Here is an 18829-nt window from a genome sequence, read left to right as displayed (position 1 = left end):
TATGTACATTTTCAGCTTTTTGTGTGATGAATTAAAATATAGTGATGTTTTATATATCATTTATGCAGCGTTTTCGTTGCTAGACAATAGATATATAACTATTTTATTCTACATATTTTAATAGGTAAATTATTTTAGATTTATATTGATATATCACTACTGTATTAGGAGGAGCAAAGTCTCTACATGAATACAATACTACTTATATATAATATACTACTTATATAAGATACTTTTGTATTTGGAGGAGCACAGTCTCTACATGGATACACAGATATCCACACATACATTGTACAACAATTTTTTTCTCCATTATTTACTTTTTATATTTTTGAACAGCCCAACAACCTTTGTCAAAGCACAACTTAAAAAAAGGCGAACAAATACAAAGCCTAGCAAAAATCTATGTTTTCTTTGGTTTTAATAGGGGTGTCATTACAGTTATTAATCACGGAAGACGAAAAAGTCTTAGAAAACGTTTGAAAAGAGGGTTTGATCGTAGCAAATTTTAAATTACGTAAAAACATTCATTTAAAAATTCCGGGAAAGGCACTTGATTTTAAGAAAGGCGTTCTTCGTACTGCAAATATACTATATTGGTTGTTCTTTTTTACAACAACTTTATTTCTTTTCACCTTCCGTAGTCACAGTACTAAAATGAACTCAAAGAGTTTCATTAGAGTTGTCATCGAATCCAAAGTAATCGTTGTTTTCGACAATTTGTGGGTGAATCCAAAGAAATCTTGCTCGTTGTTATTGACACATTGTTGGTGTTCGACTGTACTGCAATGGACACCTGTCAAATCGAAGCAATCGCTTCCATTGAAGCATTGTGCATCCCGGAACCAACGACAACCTTTAAGACATGGACGCTTGGTCTTTAATGAATGATGAACTTTCTCCCAATTTACTGGGTTTCCTGTGGATTTGCTATCCAATATCTGTGAACCCTACCAAGTGTCGTATAATAGACACCTGCTGATTAGAGTCCATGAACACAGTCAAGCGTCTTATGATTGACACCTGATAACCCAACATGTGAACCCTGTCAAGTGTTCAGTGATTGACACCCGGTAATCCAACATGTGAACCCAATCAAGTGTTCAATAATTGACATCCAGTAATACACATGTGAACCATATCAAGTATTCCACGAACCCTATCCAATGTCCCATAATTGACAAATCACAATCAAACATCGATAAAAAAATTTGACACATGTCACTCATCAAAGTAGGATCTTGTATTTCTCAGCGCGGGGCACTCTGTTGATAACGAGCCTACCGTCGTATGACAGCGATGCAAAGACCCATGGGTCAGCGGTTGACCACTCTACGGCATACACGCTGTCCTCATGCTCGTCATATGAGGCGATGACACCATCACTTGCAGGCCCGCTGGACCTAGTGGTCAGATACCACAGTGTTAACAGTATAGGAATAAACAGAAACTGTGTAGGAGAGCTCACCTGAGAGGTCAGCAGGGAGATACACACAGAAAGAAACAGAAGGAAGTGATCGTCGGCAAAATCAGTTTTTAACTAAGGGATATTTGGGTGTGTGTAATAGCAATTCTGACCCCCTGGAATGTGTTAACAAAGCATAAAACCTCACTCACTGACTAATATGTCACATGTGAAGCACATTTGGCTTATTTATCTGTTTAACTTATCAATAGTCAATCATAACATGGTAGCCTTGTCGTTACACAAATACTAAACTTATTCTAATAAGTGTTAAAACACTTGTCAATTATGACATGGTAACCAGCTTGTCGTTACATAAATACTAAACTTATTCTAAAAAGTGTTAAAACACTTGTCAATTATGACATGGTAACCAGCCTACCTTGTCGATACACAAATACTAAACTTATTCTAAAAAGTGTTAAAACACTTGTCAATTATGACATGGTAACCAGCCTACCTTGTCGATACACAAATACTAAACTTATTCTAATAAGTGTTAAAAAACTTGTCAATTATGACATGGTTACATATTACTTGTTGCTATTAATTACTGAACTTACCTACTTACTTGACTTAATTACTTACCCCTTGTCGCGCTGGTCCTCATCTTCGTCTTCATCGTCCAGATGACCAAATGGCTCAGACGACAGGGAAACCATGTTATGCAGAACCACCCTGCTATCACTGCTGCTGGACAGCACTAACTGGTCATGGAAATGGTTATAGCGGACACTCCACACCCTGGCAGATAACTTACAATAAGGATGATGGAAGTTGATTTTACAGTTTGCACTGTATTTTGAGATTTTGATACAGTCGTGGCCAAAGTGCATAGAAAGGGCACATGATTTTTTTTTCTACTCATTTGAGGTGCCTGTATTCCACCCTGTAATTAGCGAGAGACAAAAAGTCTGCTTCACCAACCCCCTGTTAATTGAAAAATCTAAAAGTGGAGTCTCTCTCCTTCTTTCTCTTCTCCCTTTACTTTGCTAAAAAAAGAATTAGAGCCTCTGTTTTTCAGGGTAGCATGATACAAGTATACAGCTGGGAATAAAGTTGAAGTTTAACTTTTCTAATGCAGGCCCCTAGTGAGTCTTAAATAGAAAGTTAACTTAAAGTGCTTGAATACTGTTTGGACAATATTCCAAACACAGCTGCAAGGTTTCATGTAACAGAACAAAAAAAAATTACAAAGTAAAACAGGCCATCAAATGCACAGGCACATACTGTACATGCAAAATAGAACAAGCAGAAAAAGCAATTGCAGGTATAAAAAAACAACAACAACAATACCAAATTGATTACAAATACATACCAATGAGAATGTTCTGTTATCGAAACCAAAGGCTGTTCAGTGTTCCTAGTATCCCAGAACTTGATCTTACAATCATCACCACAGCTCACCAGATAGTACTGTTTGTTAGGGTTGAAGTCCAACTCCCGCACTAGCTGACCGTGAGCATTTTCTATTGAATAGACTTGTCTGAAGAAAGATAATGAAATACTAGCTGACCATGAGCATTATCTATTTAATAGACTTGTCTGAAGAGAGATAATGAAATACTAGCTGACCGAGCATTATCTATTGAATAGACTTGTCTGAAGAAAGATAATTAAATACTAGCTGACCATGAGCATTATCTATTGAATAGACTTGTCTGAAGAAAGATAATTAAATACTAGCTGACCATGAGCATTATCTATTGAATAGACTTGTCTAAAGAGAGATAATGAAATACTAGCTGACCGAGCATTATCTTTTGAATAGACTTGTCTGAAGAAAGATAATTAAATACTAGCTGACCATGAGCATTTTCTATTGAATAGACTTGTCTGAAGAAAGATAATGAAATACTAGCTGACCGAGCATTATCTATTGAATAGACTTGTCTGAAGAGAGATAATGAAATACTAGCTGACCATGAGCATCATCTATTGAATAGACTTGTCTGAAGAGAGATAATGAAATACTAGCTGACCATGAGCATTTTCTATAGAATAGACTTGTCTGAAGAAAGATAATGAGACACTAGCTGACCATGAGCATTATCTATTGAATAGACTTGTCTGAAGAGAGATAATGAAATACTAGCTGACCGAGCATTATCTATTGAATAGACTTGTCTGAAGAAAGATAATTAAATACTAGCTGACCATGAGCATTTTCTATTGAATAGACTTGTCTGAAGAGAGATAATGAAATACTAGCTGACCGAGCATTATCTATTGAATAGACTTGTCTGAAGAGAGATAATGAAATACTAGCTGACCATGAGCATTTTCTATAGAATAGACTTGTCTGAAGAAAGATAATGAGACACTAGCTGACCATGAGCATTATCTATTGAATAGACTTGTCTGAAGAAAGATAATGAAATTCTAGCTGACCATGAGCATTATCTATTGAAAAGACTTGTCTGAAGAAAGATAATGAAATAACAGGTTGAGCTTGTGGAAATGAAGGTGATGTTATTGATGATGATGTTGATTCTGTTGATGATGATGTTGATGTAATCGATGATGATGGTGATGTAATCGATGATGATGATGATGATTGTGATGTAATAGATGAGGGTGATGTTATCGATGATGATGAGGAGGATGATGATGATGACATTGATGTAACTGATGATGGCTGGCAAGAATAATTGGGTTGATAATGTAGTGTTTAGTGATTATGTCAATGATGTGATTATGTAATGGATGATGATGTAGAATATGGTGATGCTGACTATATAATGGACAATGATGTTATGATGATTGAGTAGGCAAAGGGATAATGTCATGGTGATGGCTGAAAAGCACCTTAAAGTCCTGATGTCCCATCCCCTGATGGTACTGTCATTAGCAGTCGCAATCTGTGAGCCACCATGATGAGGGTTCCATCTTCCTGTTGTGAAGCGTGGCTGGCTTTTACCTTCCAAACTAGTTGAATCCACATCCTATGGATGGATATGAAAACACAATCAGAATATGATTTTCCAGAACAAAAATGTTTCTAATAATAACTCGTTTTTGCATGCATCTGTCTTGTAATATAACAGATGACTTCACAAGAAAAAGTATGCTAATAACATACTAACCATATATCCTAATAAAAAAACTCTTCTAAGTCAAATGGATGTTGAAAGCTCTTAAACTTCATTCAGAGTGTGGGAGTGGTTTTATTCCACCAGACCTTTTGCTGTAGCCATTAAAATGCTCTGTGATGGAGGGCTGGGGTATTTTTGGATTCGGACAGTGGAAGGGGGGACAGGTAGGGAGGGGATATTTCACCAGACCTGCAAAGTGGGTGTGGTCGTGTTGAGGTCCCATAGGTCCAAGTGTTGCTCAGTGATGGAAATAACTTGGGTGCCATCACCAGAAGGATTCCACAAAACACTGTAGCATAAAAAGTACAGGGTATTCAGAAACCTGAACTAAAATCTCATGCAGACAATGAAAACATCAGCAGAGCTGTACTGAGCTATGTCTTACCTCTTGATATTTTCCTGATGGTTTTCCAAGTTACAAACAAGTTGTAGAGATCTAGAGTGTCCTCCCCCAGGGGAGTGAATGAGCCCAGGGGAGTCAGGTGGGGGAGGTTCAGTCTCATCTATAGGAGGAATTCTCCAGATTGCACCCTGGATTTCAGCTCTGTTCTCACTCACTTCGACAGAATATAATAGAGAAAAACATTAATCATTCTATCAATACTCTTTTTTTACAGGTCCCTATGCCCCCTTGTTTAAAGTCAAATAGAACAAGCTTTGTAAACAATGGTTGCATCATAAACAATGAGATGTTGTGCAGTTTGTAGAGCCATGTAAACTCTGACCTTTGTTGTAACAGGTTGCCAATATGTTCTTGTCCACAGGACTGGCATTTATGTTCCTAGAACATATATTGAAAAGAATATATGGACGGGAGAAATATCAGTCAGTCTAATACTTATTCCAGTGTCTTAAATTTTTACCCTTCTTTTGGTCCCCTAGATGAGACATAAAACATCTTAATATTCAACCAATCAAAAATATTGTGTATAATATCATGTTGAGCTTCTAGTCTCCCAGATTAAGAAAAATTAACCTAATTTTCAACCAATCAAATGTGCTGGTAGACTGAGTATCAGGGGATTTTAATTTTCTAAAATTGGTATCAGGTTAAATTTATCCCATGATACAAACTTGATATAACAAGCCTGGGCAGGAAATTTGAAAATACCAATGCGGGCCAATCAGAAACAAAAATCTTATTCCCAAATATGAACATTACATATTTGTATCAGGCCCTCTTTTTCAGTTGTTGGTATATACTTTATAAGAATTAAAAAAAGCCCAACACTAGGGCTATCTTATTGGATACTTGCAGCACAAAAAAAAAACACTTCTTGGGTTCTCTGGAGATCTTGTTATTGTCCAAGTGCCTAAAGCAGAGAGCATTACTTCCCTGTGGGCAGACAGATTATACCACTGACAGAAGCTTCCTATTTTTAAACAATGCTGAATATAGTTGATTATAGATCGATGAAAGCATTAGAAGGGATGTTTTTGTCTCCGACCTCCGAGACATCCCCTGGGACAGTGCATATGCATTTGACGATGTTAATGATGTTTGGTTCCACTGGGCAACTCTATTTGGTCAAGTGGTGGATAAAAACGTGCCGATCAAGCGAACACATCTGCGCTTCAACCAGCTGCCTTGGATTAGTCCAACCGATTATAAAAGAAATTCCGATGGACGCCTACAGGCAACAATTGGACCTCTTATAAAGAACAAAGAAACAAGGTCATTAAAATGAAAAGAAAGAGTGTTAAGGAATTCTGTGTTCATGCTGCAAACGACGCTTCATCGGGGGCTGTTGGAAAGTTCTGGAAACGGATGAAGCCCCTGATGCCTAACAGCAGGTCAGAAACCCAGCCTGACTCTATTACCCTCATAGACAAAGGCCACGTAGTTAAAGACCCTGGTGCTGTGTTCAATAAATACTTCGCTTCACCAGTCATCGACAGTGAAGTACTGGAGCTTGCAGTCGACGATTTCGCTAATCACCCAAGTGTTGCACTTATTTCTGCTAGGGGGCAAAACATGGATGAAGTCACGGCTAAAACTAATTATCACCCTGTCAGTATACTATCAACGATTCCCAAGATCTTCGAGCGGCTGCAGTTTGACCAGCTGTACGATGCCTCCGCTATGGTGTTCTCGGAAAACATGTTGGGCTTCCTACACGGCTACTCATGCTGCTCGGCGCTAATCAAGCACACTGAAGACCTGCGGGCGTCTCTCAACAAGAGGGAGAGCATGGGCGTGGTCGCAATGGATTTGTCTAAGGCATTTGATTCAATCTGCCACAATCTCCTCCTAGCAAAGTTGTCAGCATATGGAGTTTTACCTGCAGCAATAAAGATCATCCAGTCATATCTCAGGGGAAGATTCCAACGCGTCCGCTGCAATGTGGTCATGTCAGACTGGCTAGAAATCTACTGTGGCATACCCCAAGGAAGTCTGCTGGGTCCGTTATTCTTCAACATCTTTATAAATGACTTAAACTACAGTGCCCTTCAATCTTCACTGCGATTATATGCAGACGACACCACCCAGTACTTCGCAAGCACCTGCCCGGTGGCCTTGGAATTTGCTATGAACGGGGATATCTCTCGACTGAACGACTGGTTCTCTAGCAATTACCTCGGCATCAATACCAGCAAGACACAGGCAATGGTGCTTGGTAGGAATAGTGAATACGAGTACGACCTTCACGTTGGTCCTGACCACATTACAGTAGAGACAACTCTGAAAATACTGGGCGTTACACTGGACTCGTCCCTCACCTACAAGGAACATATAACTACGGCTCTTAAAAAAAGTTTATGCTAAAGTTGCTGCGTTGCGCCGAATCAAGCGTCTTGTACCAATTCAAACCATGGTTGCACTATATAAGACATATGTACTCCCTCATCTGGAATATTGGTCCCCACTGCTCCTTGGGGCTTCGAAGACACAGAAGGACAGGCTAGAGAAGTCTAACTATTATAATTTAATGACACTTTTTAATCTAGATAGATCATCAACCTATGAAAACTGCTTATCTATATTCAATATGCGTACATTTGAGCATAGGCGGCAAGTTCAGGCTCTTCTATTATTTTTTAAATCGTATAGGATGCAACAGGCTATGTATATCTCCAACTTCTTTGTAACCCGGTCTTCTCAGTACAATTTGCGCTCTTCTGTTCATAATCTTACACAGCCATCCTATCAATCGTTGTACATGCATAACTCTTTTAACTATCTAATATCACATTTTTGGAACCAACTACCTAACTCTGCTAAAGCTGCTAATTCCGTCTCTGAGTTCCGCAAGAACCTACCCGACATCATTCCACATGGCTGCCAATGCAGCAACTGTATGTAAATCATACCTTTTTTCCACCCATAATTAGAATTATTATGTAATGTGTAACGTAAGTGTTTCAGTAGTGTTGTCGAGCATTTGTACCATGAGCTCCCCTAACTCGGGAGACTGAGTGACCACTCCTCACGTCATCGACGGAAAATAAATTATTGTATTGTATTATTGTATACTAAAACACATATTGTAACAAGCATGGAGGGCCTACTGTACATTTTATTAATGATCATGTTGTGTTTTTGATAGAACAAGATCTTATTGAGCTAAAGATCATCATTCTCACCAGATTTCACCTGCTGGATGCAGGAACACATTTTTGTTAATAAGATTGCTTTCATCATCAAAGTCAATCAGATGGACCTACATCAAAATGAGACATTGTTAAGGCAAATACAGTGGAGGCCTGAAGTTAGGGAGGAACAACCTTCCTGCTTGACTGGAAATTCTACTCAAAACAAAGAAAATTAAGTGCCACTGCAAGCTAGGACAAGAGAATATGGTCTGCTAAATGGGAAAACAATGCAATCTAATCTTTAAAATCCAGAATGTGGGATAACCCCATTTTTCATGGGTCAAAGGCTGGGTCAAGCGCTTCCCCCACCCTCCTTCCCTGCTTTCATAAATTTTGCCTAAAACTATAAAGACATATAAAGAAATCTACTGGAAAAAAAATAATCCAAGCAAATAACATAGCGGTTCAGCTTTTTAACAATGCTGTATTACCTGATTCTCAAATTTCAGGGACTGGGATCCAGCCAGGAATCTGATCACATCAGACTCGGCATGCTGCGGTGTCAGAGCCCTTGCCTGGTAAGTACGAAGAAATGGAGTATGAAACGACAGGGAGACGAAATTGGATGAGAGAGAGGATAGGAAATAAATAGATATATAGGTACATAAACACATTGAGCTTGTTGTAAATAAGACATTCACAAAAAATTTCCAATTGATTATAAAAATTCAAAATGTATAGAAAAAATCTTGCTTAGAACGAATCGAGCGAGTACTTACGTTGAATTCCAAGCCATAAATAACGGGAGAATCATCCTCCATCTTGTTTTTTCTCAGAAAGCCGCTGTAATAAATCAAAATACACGGGCTCCGCTTGTTCCAGTGTCAACCGTCTGCCTTGTAGGAACGCCTGACCGATCTGTTGTTTTGTGTTCGGTGAGCGGTGGTACCTGCCCCCCCCCCCCTTTCTATGTTGTCAATCTTCTAACTATATTCCGTTATTTTTTTTCAATTAGTATATACCTTTTCCAAACTAACATGTCTTCTTTTGCGCCGTCTTCCAAGAAAGCGCGCATAACTTCAAACAATGGAGCTCAAAATGGCGAGTTTTTCACAGGTATGTTGGCATCCAGGAAGACCAAGTATAAGGAAGTCACAAGAATGAGAATTCTAGATTTCTTTGATAACTCTTTTCTAGAGCTCTCAGTGAGGCCCTTGAAAGGAAGTTTTACCGTACCTGAGCTACAAAAGGGAAAGTGTTTTTATGTCACCACAAGAGGACAATAATGAAAGAGGTGTTTTAGCTCCTGCGAAGTGATTTTTCTGGTGGTACTAGGAATATTTAAAGAAAATTGCTGTTTGTTGTCAGTGATTTCAAAAAAATTATATATTTGCGCCTTTAAATAATTTTATCTTTTTGTTTTTATTTCGGCCTAAGAAGGTTTATTAGGTGACATTAATGTGTAATTAATGTGTTCCTAGAGAGAGAAGGTATGCACACAGGGGGGTCCCCAGGGTGCACTTGTACCCCCTTTGGCTGCCAAAAAATTTAGGCCATTTTCTTTTTGTAGGATTGTCAAATACTATCGTTTTTCCATATGATACCTATAACCGTGCACCCCCCCCCCCCCTATGTGCCTGAAGGTGTGAGGTATGCCTGAATGAGGAGTGGCTCAAGGGGACAATTCCCCACCTATCCTCAGAAACTATGTTTGGGAATTTAAAGAAATATAAGAAAATTCACAGAAGAACAGTTCTTTAAATCTTTCTTTAAATCCTTGTGACTTGGCCCGCCCCTTAAATGACTCCTTGGCTCCATAATGTAGTCAGAAGGAGTGAAGTGAACAATTCTTTCAACAGAACAATAATCTATTTGCCAAACTTCTTGAAATGATTAAGATTATGTATTTAAATTCATTTTATTTCCAGGGATATCTAAGATAAAATACAAGCCTGATGCTGGTGCAACTGATGTTTTGTGCTTCAAGCACTACAACCCCACAGAGGTATCATTTTTATTTTTTCTGAGGCATGCACAAAATAAGCCAACATAATATTCCTTTTAGTCCATGTTCCTATACATCACTTTTGCTTTGATTTTCTCAACAAAGCTCAAAAAGAATGAAGAATTGAAATGGGACTCAGCTCTAGAAATATGTGTGTGTGTATGAGTCAGAAAGACAAAATGTAGCAACAACATTGATTAAGGTAGTAGTAACCGAGTCAACCCCTCCCTCCTTTAGCAAAAAGCTAGATCTGCCCTTGGCTGCATGACTTTAAAGAACAGTATAATAGAAAAATTTTATTGTATTTTGATCATTTCAGGTTGTATTTGGAAAAACAATGGAGGAATGGTGTCGCTTTTCTGTGTGCTACTGGCATACATTTAGAGGAACAGGTAGCCATAAATCACAAAAGGTTGTACTATATGCTAGACTATCAGTAACATCATATACGTACACCTATTTCTAATAAGGTTGCACTCGAGAATCTATGTGCCATACAGCTCCTTCCTCACCCAGGCTCCAATTTGCAATTATAATCATAAAACTGCCAAGCTAGCAGTCACAAATTATGAGTCTCCTGTAAAATTGCTTTTCTCTGAGCATCAGTCGGCTGGAATAAAACTATGTTTGCACAGGTAACAAGGCAGTTGTGTTAAGAGATTGATAAATTAGTGAGTTGCTGTCCACTCACGTTTTCGGTGCAAAATTCTAAATTTTGCACTATCCATAATCTAATGCATCTGCATAAATTATTATCGCGCTGTGATCAAAATGCTAGTATGTTAGAGTGCACACAGCTATAAATAGAACCACTTTAGATGGACAACTCTAGGAGTGATATTTAATTTGGTTTAGAATATGAAACTTGAATTTAGCACTCAGAGCAATTGTCCTGACATGTTGACTCACTGACGGCTAATTGATAACTGATTGTTCTTAAGCCCGGGGGTGGGAGGAGCTTTTCCTTTTATAGCGGAACCTCGTGTTAAAGATGATGGGGAAAAAGAAGCTCTAATTCAAGAAGGTACTGGCTTCCTAAACACCCCCTGCCAGTGCTAGCACTGAAGAGATAAAAAACTAAAAAAATAAATTGTCTTAATCGCTTTGTATATATAGGTGCAGATCCATTTGGTTTCCCAACCTTGACCCGACCTTGGGATGATGGCTCTAACAGCTTGGAAAATGCCAAGAGGAGGCTGAGAGCAGCTTTTGAATTCTTTACAAAACTTGGAGTGAAGTACTGGACTTTTCATGACAGGTAGTGTTATGGTGATGATGATTTTAGTGGTGCTGTGATACCAGTATGGTGTGATGTTGGTGTTGATGTCATTGTTGATGCTTCTGGTGATTATGATGGCAGTGGTGATTGTGATTGTGATAATTAGAAAGTTGAAAATCCTTAATTTGAATTCTAAATCTTTAACCCTTAGAGATGTTGCTCCAGAGGGGGAAACCCTTGCTGAGACTAATGCCAATCTGGACGAGATCACAGATCTTGCCTTACAGCTTCAAAATGAGACAGGTGTGAAGTTACTTTGGGCAACATGCAACCTCTTTGCCAACCCAAGGTAATCACAATAAAAATCACTATAATCACTTTAAGGAAGAGATAACAGCCTGGAATAAGAAGTAAAGGATAAGTTCTGTATTCTGATATATTATTCCTTAAACACTTTCAGATACATGAATGGAGCAGCAAGTAATCCTGATGCTCATGTGTTGGCATATGCTGCGGCCCAAGTGAAGAAAGGCTTAGAAATTGCCAAGAAGCTCGGAGCTGTTAATTTTGGTATTACAGTACACATTAATCGATGTTTCCCAAAATGTTGGGCTTTTCATTTGTGTATGTGCCATAATGTGATGTGTTTGGCGTATAAGTGTGGCTTTCTATTGTGTTCTGGCGTGACTGATATATAAAGTGTCTTTCTGTGGGGTACCTATAAAGCATACCTGTCAACGCCCCCACATTAGGCCGGAGTCTCACGATTTTGGACCTGTTCTCCCGCTCTCCTGCATTGAGCACCAAATCTCCTGCTTTTTAACAATTTTTATCGATTTCGAAAAATCCTTCTATGGAAAATCAATGTTTTGCCTATTTTCTATCAGAGTATTAAAAAAAAATAATTCCTTGTGTAGCACTGTTGTGGTTGAGAGCTTTCTGAACGGCAAAAGTCTGCTGAGTGCTGATTGGCTTAATGATAGCAAGAAAGCCATTCATATACCCCTCCCAAAAAAAAAATATATATATATATATATTATATAAACCTACCCCACCCCCGAAAGAACTCTCACCCTGAGATCTTCTGGGGTTGACAGGTATGATAATGTGATGTTGGCTGATGTATGAGTGTGTCTTTCTGTGTTCTAGAGGAGTACTAAGAATATAATGTGATGTTGGCTGATGTATGAGTGTGGTATTCTGTAGTGTTCTGGGGTGGCAGAGAGGGATACCACACTCTACTCAACACAGATATCAAGAGAGAGCTGGACCACATGGCAAGCTTCTTTAAGATGGTTGTGGGTAAGTAGGAGTGGAACTGACTCCACCCTTTACGAGCGTTGTTTAAAGATAATTACAGCTGATCATTATTTTGGTCATTAGATACAACACACATAATATTAAATATTTTTTTTTTTTATAACAGAGTGTCCAAATAAAATCCATTTTTAAAGTCTCGGTAAAGGTTAACGACGTGTCCACGGAAAAATAATATTGTTGCACCGCAATTTTCACAACATGTACAAACTATATATCAAATAAAAGATAAAAGATTGAATTATCTCCTGCAAGTTTAATTTTTACAATAGATTATTCCGTGTTTAAGTTTTGAGGCCTCAAACTTAAAAGTACAGAATTTTACTGTAGAGCTTAATGCACCCTCGCGTTATTGCGCATGCACTTGCACGTAATTGCATCTCAATGACAGATAGATGATCTACCAAAGTGTGTGAGAACTTTTTGTTATTTGACACTGTCAACAAAATATCACGAATCAAAGTTGGAACTCTCATCTCTGGCGAAATTTGGACACGAAAAGTGCTATAAAAGCGATCTTCAGTCGAAAATCAAAAATTCCTCACACACTTTATGACATGGCATAATTATCTATCAGATCCCGAAAATTTGAAGGTGATATCTTAAAACCAGTAGTGAGGTTACGCCCGACAAGCTAGAATTCTCCCCTCAAAATAATATGCTAGAAAAGTCAAAGATTTGGCGTGAATCCACAGTCAACAGGTCACGGGACAGCAAAGGCCCATTTTAGTCGTCTTAGAATGCGATTTATGGAAAAAATTTTTTTACAAAAATAAAGTTTAAGTTTAACTACTGATACAGGTTTTACAAAAACCACAAAAACAAACAGTGGTGTCAAATTTACCTTTATCAAGACCTTATCGAGTTTGTTCATCTACAAATTAGAATGTTATCAAGGACTTTATATTCCGACCAATATTTAATTCTTTCCCGTTCAATGGCCACTCTGAGATTGGCCCTCTGGCAATACAAATAGTGTGGTCATGTTTGTTTTGTGTCATATATGTATACTGCAATTCACATAATTTTGACCATTTTGCACCAAAAGAGCAGGAAAAAACTAATTGTGTATACATTTGCCAACAGCTTACAAAGAGAAGATAGGATTTACCGGCCAGCTGTTGATTGAGCCAAAGCCTAAAGAACCAACGAGACACCAGTATGACTATGGTGAGTTAGATTCATATTATCTGGCTCACAAGACACCAGTACGACTATGGTGAGTTAGATTCATATTATCTGGCTCACGAGACACCAGTACGACTATGGTGAGTTAGATTCATATTATCTGGCTCATGAGACACCAGTACGACTATGGTGAGTTAGATTCATATTATCTGGCTCACGAGACACCAGTACGACTATGGTGAGTTAGATTCATATTATCTGGCCCACGAGACACCAGTACGACTATGGTGAGTTAGATTCATATTATCTGGCTCACGAGACACCAGTACGACTATGGTGAGTTAGATTCATATTATATGGCTCACGAGACACCAGTACGACTATGGTGAGTTAGATTCATATTATCTGGCTCACGAGACACCAGTACGACTATGGTAAGTTAGATTCATATTATCTGGCTCACGAGACACCAGTACGACTATGGTGAGTTAGATTCATATTATCTGGCTCACGCGACACCAGTACGACTATGGTGAGTTAGATTCATATTATCTGGCTCACGAGACACCAGTACGACTATGGTGAGTTAGATTCATATTATCTGGCTCACGAGACACCAGTACGACTATGGTGAGTTAGATTCATATTATCTGGCTCACGAGACACCAGTACGACTATGGTGAATTAGATTCATATTATCTGGCTCAGGGGAAACCAGTACGACTATGGTGAGTTAGATTCATATTATCTGGCTCACGAGACACCAGTACGACTATGGTGAGTTAGATTCATATTATCTGGCTCAGGGGAAACAACAGATCAATGAGCTTTTGATTATTTGTTTAATTATCACCATTGATTTTTTTTTTCCTTTTAAACCACTAGATGCCCAAACTGTTATTGGATTTTTGAAGACATACGGACTGGACCACCATTTCAAGGTAATGGCATCTGTCACTTACCAAGTTTTTTGGGGGGATGATTACTCTTTTCTTGGTTTCTGCAGTGGATAATGTTTCTGAACAGGCTTATCAACTTTGGAATCCCAGAGCTATGTAGCAGGCCTCTAATATTGTGGAAGGGAGTGGGGGCATGGTACAGTAACATCAAGAAAATTGTGTGGGGGCACAGTCATGCCCCTACTGGTAATTTTTCTTAATTTTTGAGAAAAAAAAATTTTTTTGGGGGGGGGGGCACAAGCTCCGAATGCCCCACCCCCCGCTACGGCCCCGAACCCGTGTGTTTTAACAATCTGTTATCTTCTTGACTACCTCAACTCTTGACTATATTATAATAATCTATGTAAACCATACTTAAACTGATTGGAGTGTTACACCTTTTGTCTTATTCCAGTTGAATATCGAGCCAAACCACACAACCTTGGCTGGACACAGCTATGAGCATGACATTGTCCTAGCATCCAAGTAAGGGGCATATGAAAGAATAGAATGTTATATTATTGAGAATGCAGTTATATCCATAGAGCTCCAAGACATGAACCCTTGGCCCTTTAGCCGTTTTAGTAGAGGTGTTAGGGATAAAATTGAAGGATGATCATCTTGATATGCTAAAATGACCTTCAAAATCAGGATGCATATTATGCATGAAAGTTCTCTTTTGAGAGGTGACAAAATTTGCATGATAATGAAAACAATGATGACAATGACAATGAAAGAACCCTGTCACTGTTGTTTTGGTGTGCGCTGCCTATAGTAATCTTCAAGTGGTATATTTTCCTTGTTTTCAAGTTGATATGAGTGAAAAAAGGTATATGTGCACCACCAAATCCACCCCCTCCCTTTCATATTTTATTAGAGTGTTGGGAATGTCTACATTTGTTTGTAGGGTGGGTATGCTGGGCTCAATTGACGCAAACACAGGATCTCCAGATCTGGGATGGGACACTGACCAATTCCCTATGAATGTCAAGAATTGCATGTTCATCATGAAGGTAAGGCAAAGGAAAATATCCCGAGGGGGGGGGGGGGGACTCCCATAAAAACAGATGGGGTAATAATCCGAAAAATATATTTTAACCCTAAGGGATAGCACCTTGGGTGTGGTCAACATAAATTCTTACCCTTAAAGCCGCATTGTCACCAGTTAACTTCCGGTCCATTACGTAACAATCTCCGATGATTTTTAACGGAAAACGCGAAAAATATTTTAAAATATTGAAAGCAGTATGTTTATTGGAAGTTTCTTCGAGGATGTGATTGATAATTTACAGCGGATGGCCTGTTTAATATCTCGGATTTTAATAGATTCTTTTGTCTTTTAACGGTTGAGGTTTACGTCGGACCTCCGGAAGTAAACTGGTGACAATGCGGCTTTAAGAGATAGCAAATTGTGTGTGGTAGAAGGATTTTTTTTAACCCTAAAAGATAGGAGAATTAAGAAACCGTCAAAAAACTCTTTAAGAGTTTGTTGGTCGAACAAGTTGGCCGAATTTCATACACTAAGGAATAGCAGAATCATAAAAACCGTTAAACACCCCCCCTGGTCGTATTTTAAACCCTAAGAGATAGCAGGGTTGGAAAAATCCTTCAACAAAAGATATTCGGGGATATCATATTCAGTAAGATTCTGGTTCGAGATCAGTGCTACTTCTTGGATGTGAATAACTTATTATGGCCATATAAAACAGTTGTTTACTTTTTGATAATATTCAGCTTTAACATTATAATTTTTTAATGTCATCTATCGGCACACCTCCCAAAACAAAAACTAAGCCCCTGTTTTTAAGATCACATCCATCTCTTACAGGCTATCATTGAGCAGGGGGGGCTCGCACCTGGAGGGCTTAACTTTGATTGCAAGGTCCGCCGGGAATCCACAGACATAGAGGATATGTTCATATCACACATAGGTATTTATCCACAATTCTACTATACTGTTGAACTGCCAATTGGTAGCCTTTAAAGGTAAACTAAAAGTGACAATAAGCTATTGTTGCTCAATTATTGTTTCAGTGCTAAAAAAAGAGTGGTTTTCAGAACCCCGAGAAATACTTTTTAGTTTATTTAGTACTAATACACTGTAATGTCTTTGTTATCTTTTATCTGGCTTGGACTATTACACTTTAACAATTACATTTTGTTTCACGGGATTTTGTATTCAGGTGCCATGGATACTTTAGCACGAGCGTTGAGATGCGCTGCTACGTTGATTGAAGAGGGGAAAATGTCAGGACTTGTCAAGGTATTACTCACGGTCAGGGCATGTCAGGGTCAGTGAAATACTAATAAAAACTAGTCATTAACCGTGAAGTCTTAACCGTGAATACTGATAATATATTAACCTTGAATAGAAAGGAACAAAAGAACCCGTACCTGTACCCGTACCCTCTGCATAACCCGACCCCTACAAAAACATATGAGAATTACTGAGTACAATCTGTAAATAATGAGTTTAAAGCTTAGCTGATTTAGCTGACTTATAGTCTTATATATTTATTAATTTTATTAATTCAAGATCCCTTGATCTTGAATTAATAAAATCTGCATTGAAAACTCGTTTTTGCCTCATTGTTAACTCGTTTTTAAACAGAGAGAATAATATTCGCAATTGGTGCATCACTCTTTGCCTGGCTAGCCGAAGTAACGAAAGTCTCTTTCGTGGGAAAAAAGGAAACTTCGTTACTTCGATATCAAACGTCCGTTTTGCTCCGTGTTGTTTCGAAAATGAGTGTTTTTGGATCATTCCAATTTAACTCCACCCATGAGAATTGACTCCGTGCATAGCATAGAACTCCGCTCTGTCTAAATGTTAATTGTAATTAATGTAATAATCTAACGAGTTTTTCAGTATGTTCCATCAACTCTCATGGGGTTTCTTTCAGGTCAATAATTAACTGAACCTCCTTTGATTTTTACCAGAAAAGTAAAGTATAATTGAGTTTTGAGTTTTCGGACTTCTCCCTCAGGCTGTTATACGAGGAACTGCCTTCGTCCTCGGCATTTAAACCTTTACATCTTATGTTAATAATTCTTGTTACTCTAAAAGGAGAGGTATTCAAGCTTCGACTCTGGCATTGGCTCTAAAATCGAGAAAGGACTTGCTACACTTGAAGAGCTCGAGGTAGGTACTCTCCTACGAGAATGCTTCGTGTATTTAGCAAAAATAATAACTCATTCTATGAATCTGATCTCAGAGTTATTGTATATCTGCCTCAGCTATTATTAGCCCTAATACTAAAGCTGCTCGTTGTGTTTCTTCCCTTTTTTTTCCTTTTCTAATTGTTACAAAATGCTGTTCATAAATTTCCCGCTTACCGTGAGCATGATGCGAAAATGATTATGGAACTTTTTTTTTAATTAGTATTTAAAAATGTTTCAAGCTCCTCTATGTCAGCCATGCTGCACTATAGTGTATATCAAAGCCGTAGCAGGCCATGTAAGATTGGGGGGGGGGGGGGGGGGCGGGGGGGGCACAATACAGAAACATTAAGAAAATATTGGGGGGCACAGCCACGCCTCTACTGGTAATTTCCTTATATATTTTTTAAAAATATTGGGAGCAAATGCCCCCAGTGCCCCACCCCCTGTATATATTTGTACGCTTTGTACTCGGGTATTTGTACAGGACGTGTCCCATGCCGTTCGTCTGTTTGTGTTTTCAGAACTTCGTAATGGCGAATGGTGAGCCGCAGCTTTTGTCCGGAAAACAAGAGAAATACGAATCCATTCTGAATCACTATGTTTAAAAAGCTGACCTTCCTTTTTAACGAAGTAAAAAGAGAAAAAGCACGAGATGCTGATATTGTTGTAAAGCGTCGGAATCCATACCTGTCAACCTCCGAAAATCTCAAGGCTTGAGAATTTTTTTTTGGGGGGGAGGGGTGGTTATATTCATTTTGGGGGGGAGGGGTGGGTTTAACCTTGCAGGCGTTTGCCGTATAGAAAACTCTCACCAACAAATCCACTTATATATCTCACGAGGGTGTTATATAAATTGTGCTACGCAAGGGAATTATTGTTTCATGTATTTTCAATAATAGAAAATAAGCAAAATGACAATTTTCTATAGAATAATTTTGCGGAAGCGATAAAAATCGCTAAAAAGCG

At 38.5% G+C, this 18829-nt stretch overlaps 2 protein-coding genes across 2 annotated transcripts; one reads left to right on the top strand and one right to left on the bottom strand.

Moving 5' to 3' along the window:
* Positions 1–864: 864 nt before the first annotated feature.
* LOC5513130 (EARP-interacting protein homolog) lies at positions 865–8970 on the bottom strand. Its single transcript, XM_048727049.1, has 10 exons — positions 8874–8970; positions 8586–8669; positions 8146–8222; positions 5286–5341; positions 4946–5117; positions 4750–4849; positions 4274–4410; positions 2784–2951; positions 2054–2209; positions 865–1403 (listed from the first exon to the last, which is right to left on the bottom strand). The coding sequence occupies exons 1-10, from the start codon at positions 8913–8915 to the stop codon at positions 1229–1231; spliced, it is 1167 nt and encodes a 388-aa protein (XP_048583006.1). The 5' UTR covers positions 8916–8970; the 3' UTR covers positions 865–1228.
* Positions 8971–9013: 43 nt separating this feature from the next.
* Positions 9014–18514, top strand: LOC5513103 (xylose isomerase). Its single transcript, XM_001633339.3, has 15 exons — positions 9014–9210; positions 10023–10099; positions 10419–10491; positions 11216–11357; positions 11530–11667; positions 11779–11888; positions 12525–12620; positions 13722–13805; positions 14649–14704; positions 15117–15187; positions 15609–15714; positions 16530–16632; positions 16885–16964; positions 17769–17843; positions 18385–18514. The coding sequence occupies exons 1-15, from the start codon at positions 9132–9134 to the stop codon at positions 18466–18468; spliced, it is 1374 nt and encodes a 457-aa protein (XP_001633389.2). The 5' UTR covers positions 9014–9131; the 3' UTR covers positions 18469–18514.
* Positions 18515–18829: the final 315 nt, after the last annotated feature.

Source organism: Nematostella vectensis, chromosome 4, assembly GCF_932526225.1.
Source record: "Nematostella vectensis chromosome 4, jaNemVect1.1, whole genome shotgun sequence".
Lineage (NCBI taxonomy): Eukaryota > Metazoa > Cnidaria > Anthozoa > Actiniaria > Edwardsiidae > Nematostella > Nematostella vectensis.
Note: the sequence above shows the minus strand (reverse complement) of the source record. Positions and strands in the feature narration are given on the sequence as shown.